The 24,928-nt window shown below is 37.9% G+C and overlaps 2 protein-coding genes across 2 annotated transcripts in view; one reads left to right on the top strand and one right to left on the bottom strand.

The window, feature by feature from the left end:
• The window catches only part of LOC140141460 (probable methyltransferase-like protein 24), a 53,448-nt gene that overhangs the window by 13,407 nt on the left and 15,113 nt on the right, over positions 1-24,928 (top strand). The window contains exon 2 of the mRNA XM_072163327.1: positions 22,118-22,228. Coding sequence (XP_072019428.1) covers positions 22,118-22,228 — 111 coding nt within the window. The remainder of the gene's footprint in view (positions 1-22,117; positions 22,229-24,928) is intronic.
• Positions 6,346-8,418, bottom strand: LOC140140780 (uncharacterized). The gene is made up of 2 exons (XM_072162524.1): positions 8,013-8,418; positions 6,346-7,820 (listed from the first exon to the last, which is right to left on the bottom strand). Exons 1-2 carry the CDS (start codon positions 8,112-8,114, stop codon positions 7,023-7,025), a joined length of 900 nt encoding a protein of 299 aa, XP_072018625.1. The 5' UTR covers positions 8,115-8,418; the 3' UTR covers positions 6,346-7,022.

Genomic DNA, 24,928 nt, shown 5'->3' with positions numbered 1-24,928 from the left:
AACAGCTAGGAGAAACTTGGGAATTATGAGGTTGAGGTTACTGGAAAATCAATTAAACTCTTGAACTTGAAAATGGGTTAAGATTGCCACATGTAAGAAAATTGTGAAAAATAATGGCAAGGGAAATATATTTTGAACCCGCTACATATCAAAAACGTGAAAAATAATTTTGGTAATTTGTCATAAAATTAGTATTATATCGTGAATTTCAAAAAATGTAAATTATTTGATATCAGAAAGACATTCTTCGTATTCAGAATGCAATTCGACATGTCTGATGTGCTCTCATGTCCCACAAAAAATACTCTCGAAACGCTCAAAACGCTCATTCCAGATCCCTTAAAAGATTCTCCGTAAAAATGGCGGGTCGAAAATGCAAGACAGTCATATTCGAAATGCATGATGGGAAACGTAATAATCCTCCATCGGTAAATCTGAAATTATGATAGTTAATTGCTCGAGTTGTTTTTTGGCAAAGCACGTACATATTGTATGGTGGTTGCCAGAGAATTTGGTTATATTTTGTGGTTAAAAGAACAGCATCAGTCCGCAAAGTCCGGGGTGGCACATCAGCAATATTTCCCAATAAACCGAAGCCATTTTCTCAAGTTTATCGATTTAGTCAAATTCATTCCTTCATTATGGCCGAATTCGCATGCTATACATTTTCTCATAAATGGGCATACATTGATCGATCACTGGCAGGAGATCAGGATCAATCTGTTCACGAGATTTGGCGGATGAAACTCCGTACTCTTAAACGCGTCTTCGTAAAACCCACCGCCTTCCTTCATCTTGTTCCCTTTCAGAATCGTCTTAGACGCGATCCACGTGTCGACGATCTTATCTCCAGCTTCCCATTGTAGCATCGACTCTTTGAACTCCACTCCCAGGAGATGACAATATTGTCGCAGAACTGACGCTGGATTCGCTTGCAGATCATCAGCATCGATGACGATTGGAGATTGGCCTAACTTCTCTTGGACGTGGACCATAAGATCGTATAGCTCGCTATAGCCAAACATTTCCCTAAACAATGTTCGCGGCATGTCTGAGACGTGTGTATCTTTCAGCGATGGAACTAAATTTACTTTAATCCTTTTCCATGATGGAAATAGCCTGTACGGATTACGTATTTAAGGAATGTATGTTTATATCCGCGTGGTATATTGTTATAGTTAGATCGTAGACAGAGAGCTTGGTCGTGTATGAATATGAAGGATTTCCCATGGATGGCAATTCCAGCATGTCTTTGACCCACCTGAATGAAGCTATGCTATCATCGAAAGCTGAAGCTACTTCGGCGACTTGGGTGCAGTCTTTGACGAACTGTCGTCTGAATTCATGGAAAATGATTCCTGCCATTTGTTTTTGATTCTGTCAGGACCAAAGGCATGAGCTGCAACGATGGGCTCCTTGATGATTTGAACCTTTAATTAAAACAAAAATACTTTAGGAGGGTGAGAGTTCATAGGGACAATGTCGGGAACTACGTCACGCTATTGTTCGACCTAGGCTACATCATTTTTGACGCATGCGTGTTCGTCAATACAGCTTTAGTCTCCTCCACCTTCGCAACACGGTACGTGGAGTGACTGGAATCACACTGACGGCGGAGGAGAATACTAGCTGGTCAGACAGTTTAATTCTATCAAGCATATAATACCTGAACAATCACCGTCATTTGATCGATTTACTACAGAATATATTGTATACTCAAAATATAATTTTAAAATTGTAAACCTGTCCGGGCAACCTGTTAACTTATATATTTGTGTACTAAAGTATATCGACACGTGAATAACATCATGTAGAAACAAAATGGCCGCTAATCCGCCTATTGTCTAGACCTAGGCTACATCTTCCGGTTTGGTTACGTAACTTGGGATGCCTATCCCTTTGTCTATTATTCCTGGTAGTATACATGTTATTGCAGCAATACAAGACGATGACCATGATGTCCAATCATTTCATCTTATCACTACATCAATAGAGGGCGTCATATTTTGGCTAGTTAAAATTCTGTCGCTCAGGGTAGTTAAAATTTTATCCCCTAGGCTAGTTAAAATTTTGTCGCTCAGGCTAGTTATTAGATAAACATTTCTCACTGAGGCTAGTTAAATTTTGGTCTCTCAGGCTATTTAAATTTTGGCTCCTCAGGCTAGTTAATAATAATTTTTGTGTCCATCAAGCTACCCTTGGTGGTCTAAATGTCACGATTAGGCAAATTTGTCTTGTTTGTGTATTACCGTATCCGTATGTATGTAGTAGTGTTGAAATATCATCAAAATTAAAGATTGTTTATTTAATAATTCCCCTCACCACTCACACCCCATGATGCCAAGCAACATGATTGTGCAATATTATGATCTTTCCAATTCCCTGCCCCACCCTCATTAGCATATTATTCCCCTTGGAGTTTGACCTGTCCATCCCCCCATGTGATGTGGTTTGATCATGTGCTAGTTAGACCAGCACTGACCATGCTGACTTCCATCTGTCAAGACCATGCTGGCTTCACCTCATTTTACTATGTTCATCAGATTTAACTAGCCTGAGGGACAGAATTTTAACTAGCTTGAGAGACTAAAAGTTAACTAGCCTGAGGGACTAACATTTAACTAGCCTGAGGGACTAAAATTTAACTAGTCTAAGGGACACAAATTTAATTAGCCTGAGCGACACAAACTTAACTAGCCTGAGGGACAAAATTTTAACTAGCCTGATTGACTAAAATTTAACTAGCCTGACCGGCCAACATTTAACTAGCCAAAATAGGACGCCCTCTATTTTGAATTTAACTAACCAAATGCTAACTAGCCAAATAACAAATTTCCTGATTATTGCACTCAAAATTCCGAGTCTGGCCCGCATGTTTGTTAATTGAATTGGGTGACGATTAGTTACTGCACTAGTTGATAAAATTTTTAATTTATAAATAAAACTCACCCCTTCAGCGAAGCTCATACACTTGGTGAAGACTGTCGCCAAAGATCTTGGTGCTGTCCAAAGAAAAATTCTAAGTTTAGGTTCGTTGCTGCTGTCATCCATATTTTGGTTTGTTCATCCGATCTGTTGTATAGATCACATGGGAAGGTTGTCGTGTGCAGCGATGCACTTGACTTCATACGGTAACGCGCTACTTCCACTGTGGACCACAATAGCCTCATCCCAATGGCATAGTTCAATAACCTCAATTAAACATTCATAGTGCAAAATTTGACCTCAAGTTGCAGAGTATGAGTTTTTGTACCCAAATTTTCTAAGGTCATTCAATGAATGTACAAATGTATTGGGGTTAAAGAACGGTGCCTTGATAGATGAGCATGTTGTGGATCCTAGTGTTCGGGTTGTGTTCTCACAACCTGAGCTCAAACCAAAGCAATTCGCTATCCCTGGTATGACACTGGCCTTCGTTGATACGGAACACTGTATGTTGTGTGATCATGCATGTTATGTCGGGGTTACTTCCAGAGTGCAAAGTATAAAATACAACATTACAGGCGCACCATAGCCTCATTGTTAAAACTTACTCCAACAAAGTTGCGATTTTTATAGCACGAGAAACCTAAGATTGTGTGCGTCAGCTTTCAAGTTCTTGCAGACTCGGTCGTTTGACAAAGGTATCGCTCATCACTCACTTTGTATTTTCGGACTGTCGTCATTTTTTTCTGGAATTGTAGACTCAAGTTTTTGGCCCACCAATTCTGATATTATAATAAAAAAAAGATAAAGGAATTCCAGCTTATTTTAAAAATTCTGCCTTGGATTTCCGTGTTTTTGGGGTGTTTTTTTGTCATTAACTACAAATATAATTATCTTCTATGGAGGAATGAATTTTTGTTCTTTTCAAAATTGACAAAATATTAAAATTTACCTTTTATGACCAGTTAGTTCCATCTAACAACAGGTAAAACTGTGCCTGTGAAGAAGAAAGCACGTAGGGTACGCTTCTCAAGCGATCAAGAGTGACTGAGGCAAGAGACAAGATCAAGAAAGCGTACGAGGTGTATCAGGAAAATACAACTGAAGATCACAGACTTGTATATATATATAAACAGGCAAAGAAGAGCCTCGCAGATGCATACAACCAGGTGCAGGAAGAAGATCTTAGCATTAAGCAGGGCCGGATTTACCTTTTGGGGGCCCTGGGCCAGGCCAAAATGTGGAGGCCCCAAACGCACCGTGAGGAAGGCATGTGCACTCAAATGGCCAAGTTTTTAGATTTTACTAGAAAATTTACGCGCGATGCGCGCGAATTTTTTTATTTAAACTATTTTACAATTTTTGTACCCTATTTTAGCCCCAAACATGGTGTTTTTCGGCTAAAATGAAAGATGCACACTGCACAGGGCCCGGGCCCATCTGGCCCTATGGTAAATCCGGCCCTGGCATTAAGTTAACAGAAGTGGAAATGACCCATGCCAACAGTAAACATGGCCAGAGTTGGAGACTCATAAATGACATCACAGGCAGATAACAGATTGGTATGTAGGAAAGGGCAACTGGAAGGTAACACCCCGAAGGAAAGAGTTACTAACTGGTACAACCATTTCAAGAACCTACTAGGAACCCCCCCGGATATTGATGATGAAGATGAAGATATTCCAGCAGTCTTAGAAGAACTCAGCATCAATACATGGCCATTCGAACAAGAGGAATATGAAAAGGCAAAAGTTGCATTGGTGGAAGGTAAAAGCTGTGGCGAAGATGGCATACCACCCGAAGTTCTCAAGAGATGCAACCTAGATGATATCATTCTAGAATTCTGTAACCGTGCATTGAGTGAGGGAGAAATGCCAGAACAGTGGTCTATCCTAAACATAGTACCTATACCCAAGTCTGGAGATCTCAGCCAAGCTGGAAACTACAGAGGAATCAGCTTAAGTTCGATAGTGGCAAAGACCTTCAATAGGATGATCCTCAATAGGATCAGACCAGAACTCGATGAACACCTGAGAAACAATCAAAATGGATTCCGAGTTGGTAGGACCACAGTCGGCCATATTCTTGCCTTATGGAGGCTCATCGAAGGGATCAAAGCTAATAACCTTCCAGCAATAATTACCTTTATTGACTTTCGAAAGGCTTTTGATACCATCCACAGGGACAAAATGCTGAAAATCCTGAAAGCTTACGGGGTTCCTGAGCAGCTTGTTAAAGCCATTGGCAATATGTATGCAAAGACAAAAGCAAAAGTGATTTCACCTGATGGAGAAACAGACCTCTTAGAAATACTGGCCGGTGTACTGCAGGGCGACACTCTTGCTCCATATTTATTTGTAGTGGTACTGGATTATGCCATGAGAACAGCAATAGAGGGTAAGGAAGAGGAACTTGATTCCAACTGGAAAGAAGCAAAAGTAGGCGCATTGGTCCAGCGGTTGTCACTGACTTTGATTTTGCCGATGATATAGCATTACTGTCAGAGGAAATAGATCAAGCTAACAAACTACTCAGCCAGGTGGAAAAGTCGGACTGAGAATGAATGCTGGCAAAAACCAAGTTCATGGCATTTAACCATAACAAAGGTATCACAATTAAGACAAACAGTGGAACGCAGATTGAGGAGGTCCCATATTTCAAGTACCTAAGAGCATGGATTAAGAGCTCAGAAAAGGACGTACTAATACGAAAAGCAACAGCCTGGTGAGCTTGTAATGGGATGGTCAAGATCTGGAGGTCGTCGCTCTCAGCAAGATTCAAACAGCGCATATTTACAGCAACAGTGGAATCGGTACTGCTCTATGGGTGTGAGGCATGGACAGTCACTTCAAAACTGGCAAAAGAGCTGGATGGCTGCTATACCAGAATGTTGAGGTCAATGCGCAATGTCCACGGGAAACAACATAATTATGACAAACAAAGAGCTGTATGGTGACCTTCCAAAGTTATCAGACAAGATCAGAGATAGAAGGACTCGGTTTGCTGGTCACTGTTATAGAAGCAAGACAAAACCTGTATCTCAACTGGTGCACTGGATCCCGAAGCATGGGAAATGGAAACAAGGAAGGTCTGCCCTAGCATATGTCGACATTCTGAAACAAGACACTGGACTTGAAACAACTGACATGGCAACAGCAATGCAAGACAGGAAGATAGGGAGGGCCATCACAGTTCGAGGACACCACTCGACATAGGCAGGTAGGCAGTAGTTCCATCTAAAGGATTATGATTGACCTATATTTCATCACAGATATTGGAACATTCCAATATCTGTGATTTCATTTGACAAAAGAGTATAACGATTTTAAACAAAATATACTACATGTGGTGCTGGTTTTTTGGTGTTTTTTTTACTCGGGACTCGATAGTAAATATTGCTGATTCCATTTGGAAGGCTGGTCCTTGTTGGCTGTGCTGGTTAGACATGAACCATGCCCCTGAATTTATTTATTTATTTTCTTTGTATAAGTTTTAAAATAAGTGATAAGGGTAAGTTTATATAAGTACATGCTGTATGAAAATGATCGGTGCCCATCAGTTTCGATGTTTATCGTTTTGAAAATATTCCTTCTCCCAAATTAAACATTGGGTTTGTACGTCAACAACTCAATATCAAGCTTTCGGCCGGGCACGTGGTCTTCATCAGGAATCACTAAGGCAATAACAGCTGCAGCTTCAAATGCATCGCATGATACTTTAGAACTTTTTTTTTCATTACATTTATTTATACTTATTTATCTTATCAGAATAAATGACGAAAATTGAGGGCGCTATCCATTGTCATAAAATTAGTTAAATCATCATTGATCATGATCACCATGATGAATGTTTCATAATAATAGCCATGTATTTGTTTATACTCTTATTTGCTGTCAGTTTACAGGTCTTGGCCATTTAATAAGTATACTATAATTATACACAAAACGTAAAATATATAGCGCCCTCATTGTTCTCATTTGGTTATGTTTGTGTATGGACCAAACACACAAGAAAGTTGTCTCTTTGTTTATGAACATGTGAATGTTTGATCAAAAGTTTAGGCATAATTATAATAATATTTTCCAGAAATTCTTTCATTATGGCCGAATTCGCATGCTATACATTTTCTCATAAAGCGGCATACATTGATCGATCACTGGTAGGAGATCAAGAACAATCTGTTCTCGAGATGGCAGGTCTCTTGGAGGATGAAATTCCGTACTCTGAAACGCATCTTCGAAGTACCCACCTTCTTCCAGTTTATTTCCTTGCAGAATCGTCTTAGACGCGATCCACGTGTCGACGATCTTATCTCCAGCTTCCCATTGTAGCATCGACTCTTTGAACTCCACTCCCAGGAGATGACAATATTGTCGCAGAACTGACGCTGGATTCGCTTGGAGATCATCTGCATCAATGACGATTGGAGATTGGCCTAACTTCTCCTGGACGTGGACCATAAGCTCGTATAGCTCCCCATAGCCAAACTTTGCCCCTATCAATGAACGAGGCATGTCTGAGAAGGGTTTGTCTGCCTGCGATGGAAGTAAATTATCTAGTTCCGTTTTCCATGATGGAAATAGTCTGTATGGATTTCTTATCAGGAATGTATGTTTATATCCGCGTGGTATATTGTTATAGTTAGATCGTAGACATATAGCTTGGTCGTGTACCAAAATAAAGGCTTTTCCACTAAATGACGATTCCAGCATGTCTCTGATCCACTTGAATGTAGCTACGCTATCATCGAAAGCTGAAGCTACTTTGGCGGCTTGGGGTGCAGTCGTAGAAGAAGTGCCGTCTGAAATCATGGAAAATGCTTCCTGCAATTCGCTTTTGCCGCTATCAGGACCTAAGGCATGAGCTGCAAGGATGGGCTCCTTGATGATTTGAACCTTTAATTAAAACATAAATAGTATAAGTTATTGCAGAAAAAAAGGTGATGGCCATGATGTCCATTCATGTTCTTCATATCACTGATTATTGCACTCAAAATACCGGGTCTGGCCCGTAAGTTTGTTGGGTGACGAATAGTTATGTTGTTTTAGATACTGCAATAGAATTCTTAATTAATAAATAAAACTCACCCCTTCAGCGAAGCTCATGCACTTGATGAAGACTGTCGCCAAAGATCTTGGTACTGTCCAAAGAAAAATTCTTAGTTTAGGTTCGTTGCTGGTTTCATCCATATTTAGTATAGCTTTGTCAATCCGTGCTGTAAAAATGGCAGGGTTCTTAATGTTTTGGATTGTGAGTTTTATGTGCAGGTTGTCGGTTGTCAGCTAAATTGGGTTGCGGGCTCAAAACAGAGCAAAGGCAGAGAAAATGTCTTTTCCTGTGGTGCTATATTCGGTATATCCCTGGTATGACACTGGCCTTCGAAATACGGATTACGGAACACTGTACAATTTGTACAGTATTCCGTAATCCGAATGTATAGTAGGCCCTATTACCATGATTACGCTGTATAATCTCGGGGTAAGTCGCAGAGTGCCAAGTATAGAATACAACATTAAAGGGGCACTTCTTTTCAAAATTCACAAAATATTAAATTCAGATATCATGGCCATTTAGTTCCATCTAAAGGATTATGATTGACCTATATTTCATTTGCAGTATGATAATTTTTATAATGCCAAAACATATTTTTATGGACTCGGGACTTGGGTATTGCTGATTCCACTTGTACCCTGTTTGGACGGCTGGTCCTTTTGTTGGCTGTACTGGTATTATAGACATGAACCATATCCCTGAATTTCTTTACTTTTTTTCTTTATAACTTTTAAAACAAATAATTAGGCCGAGTTTATATGCCACTGGGAGTATCAAAATGTTTCGATGGTTACTCGTTGTAACATAAATATACAATCATTATGAATTTAAAGCTTTCGGCCAGTCACGTGGTCTTCATCAGGAATCATGTGGTCAATAGCAACTGCAGCCTTCAAATGCACCTCGTGGTAACTATCTTATTCATTACATTTATTTATCATACTTATTATTTATTTTATCTACAGAATAAATTGTAAAAATTGAGGGCGCTATCTATTTTCATAAAATTTAATTATTATCATTGATCATGATGACTGTTTCATAATAATAGGCATGTTTTGAATTATATTTACCGGTATTTGTTTACACTTTTATTAGCTGTTAGTTTACAGGTCTTTGCCACTATAAGTATGTACACAGAACTTAAAATAAATAGCGCCCTCATTGTTCTCATTTGGTTATGTTACCAATATTTTACGGTGGTCCAAACAGTGGTGTTACACTAGAAAGTCGTCTGTTTATTTATGAACATGATGAATGTTCTATAAAAACGTAGAACATTATAGGCAGATCGTAATATTTCCCAGAAATTCTTTCATTTATGGCCGAATTCGCATGCTATACATTTTCTCATAAATGGGCATACATTGGTCGATTAATGGTAGGAGATCAGGTTCAATCTGTTCTCGAGATGGCAGTTCTCTTGGAGGATTAAATTCCGTACTCTTAAACGCGTCTTCGTAGAACCCACCACCTCCTTCCATCTTGTTCCCTTGCAGAATCGTCTTAGACGCGATCCACGTGTCGACGATCTTATCTCCAGCTTCCCATTGTAGCATTGTCTGTTTGAACTCCACTCCTAGGAGATGACAATATTGTCGCAGAACTGACGCTGGATTCGCTTGCAGATCATCAGCATCAATGACGATTGGAATTTGACCTAACTTCTCCTGGACGTGGACCATCAGGTCGTATAGCTCCCCATATCCAAATTTTGCCCCTATCAATGAACGAGGCATGTCTGAGAAGGGTTTGTCTGCCTGCGGTGGAAGTAAATTTACCAGTACCCTTTTCCACGACGGAAATAATCTGTATGGATTTCGTATAAGGAATGTATGCTTATATCCGCGCGGTATATTGTTATAGTTAGATTGTAGACATATTCCTTGGTCGTGTGCCAAAATGAAGGATTTGCCGGGGAATGACGATTCCAACATGTCTTTGACCCACTTGAATGAAGCTATGCTATCATCGAAAGCTGAAGCTACTTTGGCGGCTTGGGGTGCAGTGTTAGAAGAACTCTCGTCTGAAATCATGGAAAATGGCTCCTGCAATTCGTTTTTGCCGCTATCAGGGCCGAAGGCATGAGCTGCAAGGATGGACTCTTTGATGATTTGAACCTTTAATTAAGAATATAACACAAGGATTAGATGACGACCAATCAATTCTAAAATATTGAAATTCAAAATTTAGTCAAGCGAAGTATTTTCTTTCATATTGGCAGATAGTGTGATTGGCAGGGTGCTATAATAACGTGTGGTTCCATAACCACCACTCCCCAGCGTGTATTCTAGGGAGGGGTGGCAACACTTGTACGTGATTTTAGGCACTGTAATAGGCCAATGTCTTGGGGGAGCGTAGCGCAATGGTTAGGATATTCGCCTTTAGTGCACGAGGTCCCGGGTTCAATTCCCGGCTGTGGCGATTTGCTGGGATATGACTTGGAAAAAAGTCTGAAATTAATTGGCAACCTCGTAGATTAAATTCAGAATCCGCTCTCCCCATGGTTCATTTAGAATTGGGTAAATGAATCATGAAAGTACTCCGTCCTTCGGTCCCGTGTGCAGATAGCCATACCTGTACATGTTCTCGCAGCCAGTTTCGAAAAGAGTAGGGTGTTAACCCCAGACTGTTCCCAACCCGTCCCAGTATATTCAAATGGACCCCCAATGGGAATAAGCTTTAATAGAGGCTTTCTTGGGTTATCCAGGGTTGTCAATATCCCGAACAAATCAAATCAAATCAAATCAAATCAAATCAAATCAAATCAAATCATGTTTGACCTAGACCTAGATGCTTAATATGTTGGTAACGATACTTCATTTTTGGATACTGAAAATGCTATAGAATATTGAATTAATGAATACAACTTTACCCCTTCAGCGAAGCTCATGCACTTGAGGAAGACCGTCGCCAAAGATCTTGGTACTGTCCAAAGAAATATCCTTCGTTTAGGTTCGTTGCTACTTTCGTCCATATTTCTGGAATGTAGCTTTTCCGATCTTTGCCGTTAAAGATGTCGTCGGGTTCTTCTGATACTGATCTTGGGTTGTTAGATAACAATAGGTGTAGACTAGTTTTGCGAGCAGGTTGTGAGTTTCTCTGTGATGCAGTTTAGTTGGAACTTTATTCGGTAACCATATGTAACCAGTAACTCTCTAATGGTCAGTGGACGACACTATGAAAATAAAATATTCTACATTGTTCTCCGGAAATACTGACACTATCCGGTGATCGTTGGGCCAGTTGGAGAGTGCAAAGTCTATAATCTATTATAGTACACCAATCCAGGCACGTAGCCAGGATTTATTTATTTATCATTATTTAGGGGGGTGTTGTGGGCTCAACAAAAGTGGACCTGTTGCGATATTTCTCTAAATTCTCTTTAGTTCAAAAAGGGCTGATTTTAACGTTTTACCGAAAAAAGCGGACATTTCCTTCACTGAAAAAGGTTTCAATGTTTTACAGAAAAGGTAGACTTTTTTATCGCCTCCCCTGGCTACGACTTTGCACCAGGCTGATTCGCTCATCAGTTTTGATCAACAGCCTGATGATATTGAGGACTTGTATTAGCGTTTCATTCAATTATATTATCTATCATCAAGTGAATTAGGCGATTCGTGAAGCAGACCACGCCTTAGTGCCTAGAGCACATCAAATAGACCACAGACATGACCGTATGGAGTGATATCATCCCGGGGGATATCATTTTGATGATGTTTGATGATCTTACAATGTATTTACAAAGTGGACGAAAATTGACCATGCGTACCTAGCACCTATATTAATGTTACTAATACTATCAAAAAAATGACAATTTCCCTCTTCCATGACGAAAATCTAAACTTTAGATCCAGATTGACGCGTATGTACGCGTATTTATCAATATTTTTTATACAAGCAAATCTGCGCCCTTCTCGGCGCCCTCGTCTCTGTTCATAATCACATCTCGTAATAATTAATATGATGTGCGACCATGATCATGTTTTTCATCATCTTTAAGCCCTATATCATTATATGCAAATATTATAAAGTTAAACGCCAAAAGAGGAAACCGAGATCAAACGATCTTTGAAGATCTTTGCCGTTTCAAAAAAGAATAAAGAGCATAATTGGGCTATTCCAGAAAATATGTGCACACCCCCTATAGAGGAGTAAATTTTCAATCAAAGAAATGTCCGGATTTCCAAGTCTGCTTTCTGAAAACGACTGGAATTCCACTTGCAAATGTCACTTGAAAAAACTTGGAAATCCTATTAAATGAAGGAAAAATCACGAAATGTCCAAAATGAGCTCTCAAATTGAGGATATCAGATTTTGAACTATTTTTCTGCCGGATTTTTTTTACCTTTGGACACTTTAAAAGTCTGGATTTCCAACAGTCATGATTGGGCAAAAAGTCCTGAAATCCGAACTCCTTTATAGAGGTGTGTGTCTATTTTCTGGAATAGCCCATTTTATGAGAATAGATTAGATTGTAAGCTGGGATACAAAAAATACTGATATTTCCTCGAAACTTTATTAGTAAAATGGTTTTCAAAATTTTTCATTTTCTTTGCAAAATGAAAGCAACAAACCGGCCATAGATATTGGAACATATCTGTGAACAAATATACCAAAATAAAATATCATCTTTGATCACTTCAAATATAGCCTGAAGAAATTCACAAGTAGCTTTGTTTTTATATTATTTTATAAATAGCCTAAATATAGGTCCATGTCATGATGCGTCTGTCTTTTATTGCCACTTCGTAAACAAGTGGGATGTCGGAAACTTAAAAAGAAAACCAGTCCTCACCACTTCACCATCCTCACGTCCGAGACAAGTACCCCTTCAGGCAGGCTCTTTTCAATGCCCTTGACAATACTCAGGATTGCCAAGGTTACCGTAGGGGTAACAAGAGATCAAAACCTTGACCTTAAAAACCGGAAATGTCAGGACACATGGACATTGCCCCCGGGGATGACAATGATGAGATTGGAAGTGATTTATTTAGACCAGTCTTTCGACTGGCAATATGAACGATATTTGGTAACGCTAGAGCCATCGGAAGAGTAGAGATGGCAGAGAATTACTGATTGGGGGGAGTCTACTGATTGGGGATGACGGAGTTTCGGGGGTGGGTGGGGTGCTGGCTATTGTTTTTTTTTTGGGGGGGGGGGTAAAAAATGAAGATCTCATCAGTATAGCAGCAATGTCCCGGGAGCAATGTATCTTGTATAACTACAAGGCCTTGTATAAGACACAGAATTCGCGGAACTAAAATTAGGCATATGATTTGAGAACATCAAAACGGAGTTTGCCTAATTTATTTAGTATGTAGAACATGTTGTATTGCATTTCCAACCTAAATTGGGTCGCATTCTACTTTCAAATTGCTTCATGTGTTAACCAATTTGCAGTTCGAACCAAATAGGAGACGACAGCTAGTTACATAGTGACGATCAGGCCCACACACCGTTCCCATGTATATTTTTCACGTGTTGAAACATAATCTTGATAGTAATACCGTCTCACTAAAATATCCAGGATATTTGATGAACATCACTGCACTTCGGTTTATAAATATTTTGCCAAACGTTTATCGAAAAATATAAACAAACAGCATACAGCTATGGCCTACTGAATAAATCTTACCATTTATAGTTGAAATGTAAAACTTGGTAGTTTAATACGGTCTCAATATCCATGAACTGATCCATGAACATATAGGATCCATAACATGTTTATCTATATCTATCAGGGCACAGTTCTTTAACCCCAATACATTTGTACATTCATTGAATGACCTTAGAAAATTTGAGTATAAATACTCATACTCTGCCATTTGAGGTCAATTTTGCACTAGGCGTGTTTAATTTAAGTTCTTGAATTATGCCATTGGGATGAGGCCATTGTGGTCCATAGTGTTTACTTTGGTTTGTAAATATTTTGCCAAACGTTTATTGACAAATATAAACAAACAGCATATAGTTTATTTTAAGGCCTGCTGAATAAATCTGCATGGCCATATTTATACAATGTATTATTAATTTTGTTATTTTATGTTAAAATGTAAACTTGGTTACTTACGGTCTCACTATAATATCCATGAACTTCACTGTGGTTTGTATGATTATATTTTGCCAAAAACGTTTATTGAAAAGTATAAACATATCAAATAGCATACAGTATAATAAGACCTTCTAATATGACTGAATTGATAAATCTGACCATGTTAATACTTTAGATTTCAACTGTTTAAAAATATTGGTATATAGCGATGTCAGACATGTCAGAGATCCTTTAGAATCTCATACTTGCTGGTTATTTTTTCTTGATGAAGATGGTATAAAGGTTAATGTTTTAGATGACAGAAATACCTATGATATTGATGATCATGATGATAGCATAATATATTTTAGAAAGTACACGCATGCCACGCCCAATTATAATCACCACGATGATGATCACCTGTGATTACTGCTATTATAGTGCTATATATCCCGGGGTGAATGATTTTATGATTCGTAATGTGGTCATTTGTTTCAGTTCCATATCACAAATAAAAGGTTTCGTGATCAAGTTTCATCAATTTATGTTTCTTCTACTCAGTTTACAAATAAAATATTCATGACGAATTAATGAGGCTCGAGATTCGGATTTGTTTCAGTCATTTTCTAATTATAGCTCTGCTATTTCAGTCAGCTAAACTTCATAAATGAAGTGCCATTTATTCAGCAAAACTTCATATGGAAGTTTGCTTCTCGGTAATTCGCCCCTGTTAATTACTAACCTGATTAGTAACCATTTGCGTGAATTTCTATTCAAAAATTCTATTCATAAAAAACCCATTAGAACCCAATTGCAACCGTTATACATCAAAAAAATCAAGTGAATCAAAATAATATAGACAAACGGATTTTTAAAGAGCCCCGAAAAGAGTTAACGCGACATCATTTCACATAGCAGAATCGCTGATGAAAGTTTGAACGACAAGAAGATAATGAGGAAGAAAACAGAGTGAAAGAAGCGAAGAAGACGACGAAAAAATGGTGATGAATGAAGAACTAAACAAGAAGAAAAAGACGAAAATAATGGTGATAATGTAGAAGAAGCCGAAGAAAACAACAACGACGAGGTAGATGATGCAGATGGTGGTGGTGATGATGGTAGTGATGGTGGTGATGATGAAGATGATGATGATGATGATGATGATCATGATCATGGTGATGGTGGTGATGATGAAGATGATGATGATGGTGATGGTGGTGATGATGGTGGTGGTGGTGGTGATGGTGATGGTGGTGGTGGTGATGGTGGTGGTGATGATGAAGATGATGATGATGATGATGAAGATGACGATGACGATGACGATGATGATGATGATGATGATGATGATGATGATGATGATGATGATGACGACGATGACAACGACGAAAATGAAGAACAAGATGATGATGATATAACTGATGTGTCAGATTCAAGCATAATTTGCCGTCTGGTATATCATTTTATTTTTTTAAACGAACATCGTTTTATAACATTGATGTGATAGTTATAGCTATTTTAAAACTCATTCAATTCAGCATGATTCATCGTCACTTTAATGGTAAAATGTACTTCTCATACCAAGCATTCCCTGCTCTATTTTGTCAGGCAACGAGTCTGAGAATTTGTAGTGTCATTTTATTTATAACTTAAGAATAAACACTAGTTTGGCTTTAGCGGATGGTGTGCTCATTAAAACGGGTTTATGGAATTCTGTATACTATAACTAACAGTAGCCTACTACGTGGGTATGTTCAAATTAACATATGGCACACTTCTTTTCTCTTTATACATACTGGAGAACATAATTATTTCTAAATATGATGTCAACATGGTTAAAAGATTGTTTTAGGTGGGGCAACAGATTGCACCGCTTGGATAATAATTAATGTTAATCCAAAAACTGGAAAGATAACCTTACCATCAGGCATGCATGCACGGTACTTCTGTATACCACTGCCCACCACACACTCTTCGTATTTGGCTCCCGTCGCATGATGTCCATTGCGTTTTAATACACACCCTTATACTATAGAGGAGTTCTGATTTTCTGACTTTTTGCCCAGTCGTGATTGTTGGAAATCCAGACTTTTTGAGTGTCCAATGTCGAAAACACGCAACAGAAAATAGTTCAAAGTCATAAATCTTTAATTTAATTTGAGAGGCTCATGTTTTGAACCAATTGCATTTCCAAGCCCTTCTGTTCGTTGCTATATCCCCTGTGTTTATATCCCCGCGTTATTATTTATTCTTCATTCAGATTCGCCTTTACACCCCCTGACACCCCTCACCCACCCCAAACACACCCCATACACCTATACTCAGAGTCAGCCCCAAAGCTATATATGCCCGACACATTGAAAACATCCCTCTCTGAAAGAGAGGAGACCGAGTGCCATAAACATGTGAATCGTACCAGGGGTGTCTCATATCCCTGATCGTACAAACTAAATGCTCCTTGCTAAAAAGTGGAAAAGGGAGGACCTGAAGGCAGAATTCGTCTCATAATAGCAAAGAACCTGGAACCAGGTGTGCTCCACATGATGACCATGATTGCTAGTTCACTTCACACAATATAATAACCCAAGCCACATGATATAGATTCCTCGCAGTTAGAATCAAAATAACCCAACAATTATCCCGCCCCTGGTTTCTGTATATTAAAGGTGAATGATACGATTTAATCACGTGGAGAAATCGCGTTTGTCTGCCAGTCTGCATGTATGTGGGAACCGTGTTATCCACGATTATAATTGTACTTTATTAAACCAATATACCCTGCAAAAATCAAGACTCTAGGTGCTGTTGTTTGGTCAAAATCCGTGATTTTGAATAAAACAATAAAACGCAGGAACCGTCGTTTTATTATAATTACGATGAAATTATTAGTCGAACGCATATAGGCCTACGATGTTCATAACACAGTACGTACATGGCGCGCGGGACGGTGATCTACACACATGCACAACAAAGGACCGTACCATAATAACACGACCGAAGGAGTGATACGTAGCCTATTGGCGACATCGGCGCTGGTAGTAAATTCCAATTTTCTTTGCTTTGCCTTAGTTGTTCGGCTCAAAAATAAAAGGGGATATATCTGACATTTTATGGCAAAGAAATGCTAATCTATTTTGTATGAAAATGTAATAAATTATGGCTTATACAGGGAATTATTCAATCAAAACTATTTCATGTTCTCTGTTTCATTTCTTTTATAAATGACCTCATTAGAGAATGAATTTGGAGAAAACCTTCTGACAAACACTCGCTGAGCAGCAAGACCTTCCCTCTAAGCCTTTAATCCGATAAGCTGATTATCTATTTGTTTTCATGAATTTGAAGACATTCTTTGATGTATTACTGAGCTCAATCATCTGAAATTACTGGAGCGTGAACCACCCAGGCTGGTGGCTCAGCATAGTATTTTATTAACCATGTTAACAGAAGGTTTTCTCCAAATTCGTTTCCTAATGTATATTATCATGATTATGTTTCGAAACTTAGTTTAATCTATTCATAGATGTTCGCTTTAATCTACATTGTGTTGTATAGTATTGTAGACTATAGACTTCTACATTGAATTTCAGGTTTGACCTACGCGTCAACTTCATCCAAAGACCTGCTGTGCTGTTACTTTACAAACCTCATTCCTTTATAACAAAATAATGTTCCCTTAATACATAAGCTACTGTAATAATATACATCAAGACATTTATAATATACAAGAAGCAAAATTGTATGATGCTAAATGAAAACGACATGTATCCCAATAAACAGAAACATGTATTTTATTAAACTTAAAACGTTAAACGAGTTTTTGTTTTTGGTAAAAATCATGAAAGCGGTTTTGAAACGTTTTCTATGAAGAAACACTAAAGCATTAACAGTTGAAACATGCTGATAGTGTAAAATGTTTTTTCGCAAATATTTTGTTAAAACTTATGTTTTGAAGCAACTTTTTTGTGGATCTGAAACAAGCCAGATTTTTCAATAAAAATGAAAAGAATTGGGTACCAATCTTTTCGATACAGCCTGTATGCACTTTCTAAATTCAATTGTCTACATAAATATCTCCCGAGTCACAGCCGTATATCTGATTTCAAGATTGATTTCGTGTCTGTCAAACGTGAGCAAAACGGATCTGATATTGTGTTTGCATGAAGCCAAATGTTTCAACAAACATAAAAATCTACTGGGTACCAATCTTTTCGATACACCCTGTATGCACTTTCTAAATTCAATTGTCTACATAAATATCTCCCGAGTCACAGCCGTATATCTGATTTCAGGTTTGATTTCGTATCTGTCAAACGTGAGCAAAATAGCACACAAATATTACTTGACAGCAATGTTTGTTGCTCCATTATATGTCATAAATACATGCACTATGGACCACAGTAGCCTCATCCCAATAGCATAGTTCAATAACCTCACTGAAACAATAATAGGGCAAAATTTGACCTCAAGTTACAGAGTATGAGTTTTTTACCCAAGTTTTCAAAGGTCATTCAATGAATGTACAAATGTATTGGGGTCAAAGAACTGCACCCTGATAGATGAACATGTTGTGGATCCTATAGTGATGGGACTGAAACGTCTGGGAGATATGCAAAGATGGTGCAAAATAGGTCGACTCAATATATGTGTGCTATTATTTGACTTTAAAGTTTAAGGGCTTGGATAGCGACGTTTGCACAGTATTTTGATTTTTCGAAATTCGCGATATATTAATACAAATTTTATGAGAAATTAAAAAAATGACATTTTTGAAATTTATACAGGTTTCGAATTTAAAAAAATCAACATTATTTGACATCACTCAGAAGAACATTCCTCGTATTCAGAATTCAATTTGGTGTGTCTGATGTGCTCTCAGGCTCCACGAAAATACTGTATAAATGTGGGCGACGGACCCCTTAATTACAGCAATTCTCCTTTTTAAAAGCTACAGATAATTAATGACGAATTTATACAATAAAACTGCTTATGATTCAAGCAATATCGGAGTCAAGGTTGAAAACACCGCGCCGAATGCGAAACTCGAACTTGAAACTCGAACTCGAAACTCGAACTCGAAACTCGAACTTGAAACTGGAACTCGAAACTGGAACTCGAAACTGGAACTCGAAACTGGAACTTGAAACTCGAAACTCGAAACTCGGAACTCGAAACTCGGAACTCGAAACTCGAACTCGAAACTCGCACTTGAAACTCGAACTCGAAAGTCGAACTCGAACTTGAAACTCGAACTCGAAACTCGAAACTCAAAACTCGATCTCGAAACTCGAAACTCAATAAAAAGTAACACTCGAATTTCAGGAGATGCAAAACTTTTTTTGCCTGCAACTTGACATTTCGCCGATTACTTATTTTGACTGGGGATAGGGGAGGGGAGCGGGTAATTTCCACATGCCTTTGATACCATGCTGTTTTGGTGGGCATTTAATGTTATTAAAACGCCTTACCAAACCCCCAAATTATAATAGGCCATGTATAAAACGTTTTAAAAATGTTTTGTTTTGGAACTAAGATCATTATGGCTCATATAGTACAACAAGGCAGGAGATGACACCACCCCTTGACGATGTTGCGATCTTTGACACATTTTCCGATGAGATGATCACCCGGGGATAATAGTATGATCATTCCAATGTTGTTGAAATAATATTACATGCGGTGTCATATTGTGAGGAATTATGTGGTTGATATGTTGTACCGCCTAGTGTCATCGCCCGATATCTTCATGTCAGAAATCGCCATGGTAGGTTGAATCCACATTCACGCATGGCCATTTTGTTCCGACCTGCTTTTTGAGACGCATAAGGGGCCGAGGGACATCCGACTATTGACAATAGCCTGGTGACTGACCTCTGTAGATATCAGTGAGCATGGTATACGCCATGACGTCATCTGGTTTTAGACTGTCTCCACCAGTGGCCTACGCTGCGCTATAATTCGGTACATGTAAAATCAGAATTTTTGTATGTTTTTGAGCTCAATACGCATGGTTCTTTCTCAATACGTAAGCTAACGACCATCATATTCTTTCAACACATATATTCAAGTGCAAGCCTTGAAATTGGCTTCTTTAGAATAAAAAAAAATACGGGAGATATTCATCATTTTCTACCCCGTCTGAATATCAAATCGTGCATAGCACATACATGTGTATCGATCCCGGGTATTGATTTTAGTATCTCTGCTGTACAATGTAATTATTTACCAAGCGATGTCGGTGTGTACCGTGTATGGCTTTGACATAAATGGTTGGGTTCGAAAGCCCAATAATATGGTTATACATGTATGGTGGCTCCAAAAGAGCCGTGGAATCATCTGTGCATATACTTCGGTTTTTGCTGTGAAAAGCTTCGTTTTGTTTTTATGGACAACGAGTACAAATGGGCTTGAATCATGAATGACAATACGGGCCCTAAGTGTAAAGTGTACATTATTTGACAGGTTATTTACACCTAGATATTTTCAAATCTAAAGTAATGTCTTTTTCCACCTAAAAGTCATTCTTAACAAAGGTATAGATCATTGTCGACCTGATCATGGATATTACGAAACCTTGAGGAAGTCGAACGTCAGCAAAAAGTGCGTTTGTAAATTTGAAAACATTGATTAAGATTTGGGAATGTACCGAATGTCATCGCATATTAAAGGTCCCTCGGTAATTTCGCTGACCTGAACCGTGCTGAACGTTAAAATATCCATGTTTACCCCTTTTTCTCTGCTGGTTGCGGTTCCACCTTTGTGTAACACGTTACGCAGGTGCGTACATATTCATACCAAACATTAATGTATTTTATTATGTATTGTCGTAAATTTATTTGTCAGAAAAATACCGACAAATATATTGTCCCAAAAGTCATGAAATTATTTCGATAATTTCTTTGCGATTTGTGAACCTCGGCGAGTCCAACTCCAGGGTGTAATTTGAGTTTATCAAATCAATAAAAGGTAATGGTCCGAGGCGAGACAAACCTGCAGCATTTTTCCCTAAAATATGTATCGAAATATGTATTTCTCTGTGCAAAACAAGACCTGTATTTAACCCACACTATGATCCACAACATGCTCATCTATCAGGGCACAGTTCTTTAACCCCAATACATTTGTCCATTCATTGAATGACCTTAGAAAATTTGGGTACAAAAACTCATACTCTGCAACTTGAGGTCAAATTTTGCACTATGAGTGTTTAATTGAACTATGCCATTGGGATGAGGCCATTGTGGTCCATAGTGCCAACTGTCATTCGCCAAGAAAAATGGGCTTTTCCATTTAAAATCCACACTACCCCTGTGAAAGATTTGGAAATATCTTCCATAGGGGGAGTATGAATTTCAAATGGACTAAACATATTAAGCAGCTCCATTTGAATTTCATACACCCTCTGAGAAAGATTCAACCTGAATCTTACACTGAGCAATTGCCCGGAGCAATTGCTGAAGGAGGGTGAGTTTCAAATGGAGCTGCTTAATGTGTTCATTCCATTTGAAATTCATACTCCCCCTATGGAAGATATTTCCAAAATCTTCCACAGGGGTGTGGATTTTAAATGGAATAGCCCAATTGAGTGTACAATAGCTGATAATTATTTTCGAAAGTTGTCTTGTGTTTGTCCTGTAATAAATCATTGCAATTAATTTCTTTTGGTATAAATATTTTGAGTGTTATTAGTTATATTGAATAAATATTCAATTTTAATGAATGAACTATCACACCGCTGATGACAGAGTATGGTTACACCTTTTTTTTGTGCACCTTCACACTTTTCTACTCATCTGTTTTTTAGAAGTCTCAAGATCATGTAATTAGATGTTTGATATGAATAATTATGTAACTATGCCTTTTCTACACTGTTGTTGTTGTCACGAGCTCGCTGGTTGCTAAGTAACGCGATTACTGTTGCCAATTCGTTTTCTAAGAAGATCGTCGAACATGACAAAGATTGTATTGCCCCTCATCTCTGTTCTTGATCGTGCCTTGCTCATTGTTCTCTGTAATGCCAACTTTTATATATCCACCTCCTGTATATCATTGTTTTATTATCATTATTTATTTGGTTATTTGTTTGTTTTATTTACTTGTTTGTTTCAGAGTGCAATGGATAAATCCTTCTTAGGGGTCCCCTTACAACCCTGGGCGAACAGTGCTGACAACTTTGATGCCGAAGCCAAGAGATTCCTAAAATGTATTACAACTACACAGGTAATCATAAAATGAAGCAATACCGTAAAAACTCGATAGTTAGTATATGTGCTTACTATCGAGCGCTTTTGAAAACATGAAATTGTACCTACCAGCAAACACAAAACGTTTTCGACATCATTCGCAAAAAGGTTATAAAAGGTTGTCAGAAAACGTTTAAATGTCGGGTTATATAAAGGGTATATTAAGAGTATAAAACGTTTTCATAACCTTAAAAACATTTTTGATAATCTACTGCTCAGCAAACAAAAATGTTTTACATAAAACGTTTAAATGTCGGGTTATATAAAGGGTATAAAAACGTTTTAATAACATTCCAAAAACATTCTTGAAAACTTGATACAAAACATTCTAAACAGAATGTTATTTTGGGGTTGAAAAAATATTTTGCGACAAATGTTTGCCCAAAATATTTGCAATAACGTAAAAACGTATTCATGACCTTTATATAACCCGACATTTAAATGTTATTAAAAGGTTTTGAAAAAAACATTTTAAGAACATTTCTGTGTTTGCTGGGTTCAAATATTTTAACACAATGTTATTTAAGTATTGACAAAATATTTGGCAAAAATGTTTGCAAAAATAGTTTAAAATAACATTTTTGAAAACATTAAAAAATATTGTTGTAGTGTGTTTTCATACAAAACGTTTTAAAACGTTATCATGACCTTTATATAACACGACATTTTAATGTTATTAAAACGTTTTTACCTAAACCAAAAGCCAAAATATAACTTATTTAAAACGTTTTTGTGTTTGCTGGGTCCCAACTTAAAGTCCGGCATTTCACCAACTGAGCTATGGGTTGAGACACACATTTGTAGGTTTACTTGTTCGTCTATAACTAGTGTATCGATGATTTACTCAAAACCCTTTACACTTTTGTGGATGGGGCTCTTCATGTTTGCATGTTTTAAAAGCGCTCGATAGTAAGCACATTATGCTAACTATCGAGTTTTTACGGTAAATTAAAACATAATCGTGATTATGAAAACTAAAACGTGAAAGACTTTGAGGAGTGCCTGTGGAGTGAAATGTAACTAAATTTAGGTCAAAGAAACAGTGAAATCACAAACCACCGGGCACAGACTCAGGGTTTGCAGGTGAAACAATTACTTTCTTTGCAATTCGGCAAAAAGTCAAAATGTATAATCGGCAAATCAACAACCTTTTGTATTTTGTGAAATAGGTGAAGGTTAATAGAGTCAAGTTCATTCAGAAGGTCAATAAATAACACAGCGCCCACGTTGTTTCCCTTCAGCGAACGTTTAAAGCTGCACTCCATGTCGAATGGTAATGGTCTGTCAGTGATTTTCACATTATCCTGTCAATTTCTCCGGGCATTTTCAGCAATTGGCCTAGGCCCAGGCCCGTACGCAGGATTTTTTTGGGGGGTGCTGATTTTGAAAAAGTGGACTTTTTTTTTTTTTTGGGGGCGAATTTGTGAAAAGTGGACTTTCTTCCTCAAATTTGGACCTTTTTTGACCAAAAAAGCGTAAAAAACATGATTTTTTTGATCGCTACGCTCGCAAATTCTGAAATTTTGGGACTTTTGGTATACATTTGCAAATTTGGGGAGGTGCGGTCGCACCCCCCGCGCACCCCCCCTGCGTACGGGCCTGCTTATACGCACGCATATACCAATGTATGACTGCATCAACCAATGAAATGGTGATAGATACACGTAAAATAAAATACGTGTTGTAAAATAAAAACGATATTGATCTCTCTGCTTCCAATTTTAGGATAAGGTCGCATGTCACAAATAGGTCACCCAAAAATGGAGGAGCCGTAACATGAAAATGCTTTCTTCCCACTTCAAGTATGATTTATTCTAAAAGTATGATACCTATTTTAGATAGTTTGGTGTCATTTTGTAGATAATTATGTTCTTTGTCAAATACAAAAATCCCCAAGTCAATTGGACAATTACTTTGAGAGTTATACTTCAATATGTAACATGTGTCAATGGAGGAGCCGGGGCGGGTGAGCCGGGGCGGGTGAGCCCCATAGGGTTGTACACAAAATTGTGAAAATATGGCAAACTTCAAACCTTTGTATCTTAAAAAGTACAACTAGCATGGACCACAAATTACACATATATCATCCTGGATTGTAAATCTACCTCATAGTAGATCAACTGAAACAAAAGATGTAATTAATTAATTGCCTAATTAATTGCTAATTAAGACAATTTTCCCTATATGTTACTGTACAAAGTATGCACATAATGCTCCGACATTTCTAAATGGCCTATCTCTTGCCTGAGTCACCCTGCTTATTTAAAAGTACACATATTTTTAAGGAAATTTGATGAGGAATTCAATTTTGCTATTAGTTTTAGTGCCAGACATGGAGGAAAAAAGTTTTGATTGATAATGTCATACAAATTGTAAAATTATTTTACAATTTTTGACCACCCTGTATGTTTAACGCAAGGGATACCAAACTCTTTCTTCCTAATTTGTTTGAAGGGCCCATGTAATGTCTTTCTGAATCCATATTTATTTTGAGCTACATAGCTTTCATAAAAAGAAAATATGGGGTTTACCATGACAATAAAGATGCTAATTTTGTTGATGTTCCACCCTGTATATTTCTTACCCACCCTGTATTATGATGTTACACTTTGTTGATTTGGCATCCTTGTAATATAAGCTTTTCAGAAATATATACTTTTAATGGTCTAAAATGTAT

This window comes from Amphiura filiformis, chromosome 19 (assembly GCF_039555335.1).
Source record: "Amphiura filiformis chromosome 19, Afil_fr2py, whole genome shotgun sequence".
In the NCBI taxonomy this organism is placed as follows: domain Eukaryota; kingdom Metazoa; phylum Echinodermata; class Ophiuroidea; order Amphilepidida; family Amphiuridae; genus Amphiura; species Amphiura filiformis.
This window is presented reverse-complemented; position numbering and strand designations above follow the sequence as displayed.

What these genes read in the sequence shown, in the direction of transcription:
- LOC140140780 (XM_072162524.1), bottom strand. Translation starts at nt 8,114, where the DNA reads ATGGATGAAACCAGCAACGAACCTAAACTAAGAATTTTTCTTTGGACA. An exon ending in GCATGAGCTTCGCTGAAGGG is followed by an intron (nt 7,821 to 8,012) that starts GTGAGTTTTATT and finishes TTTTAATTAAAG; the next exon opens with GTTCAAATCATCAAGGAGCC.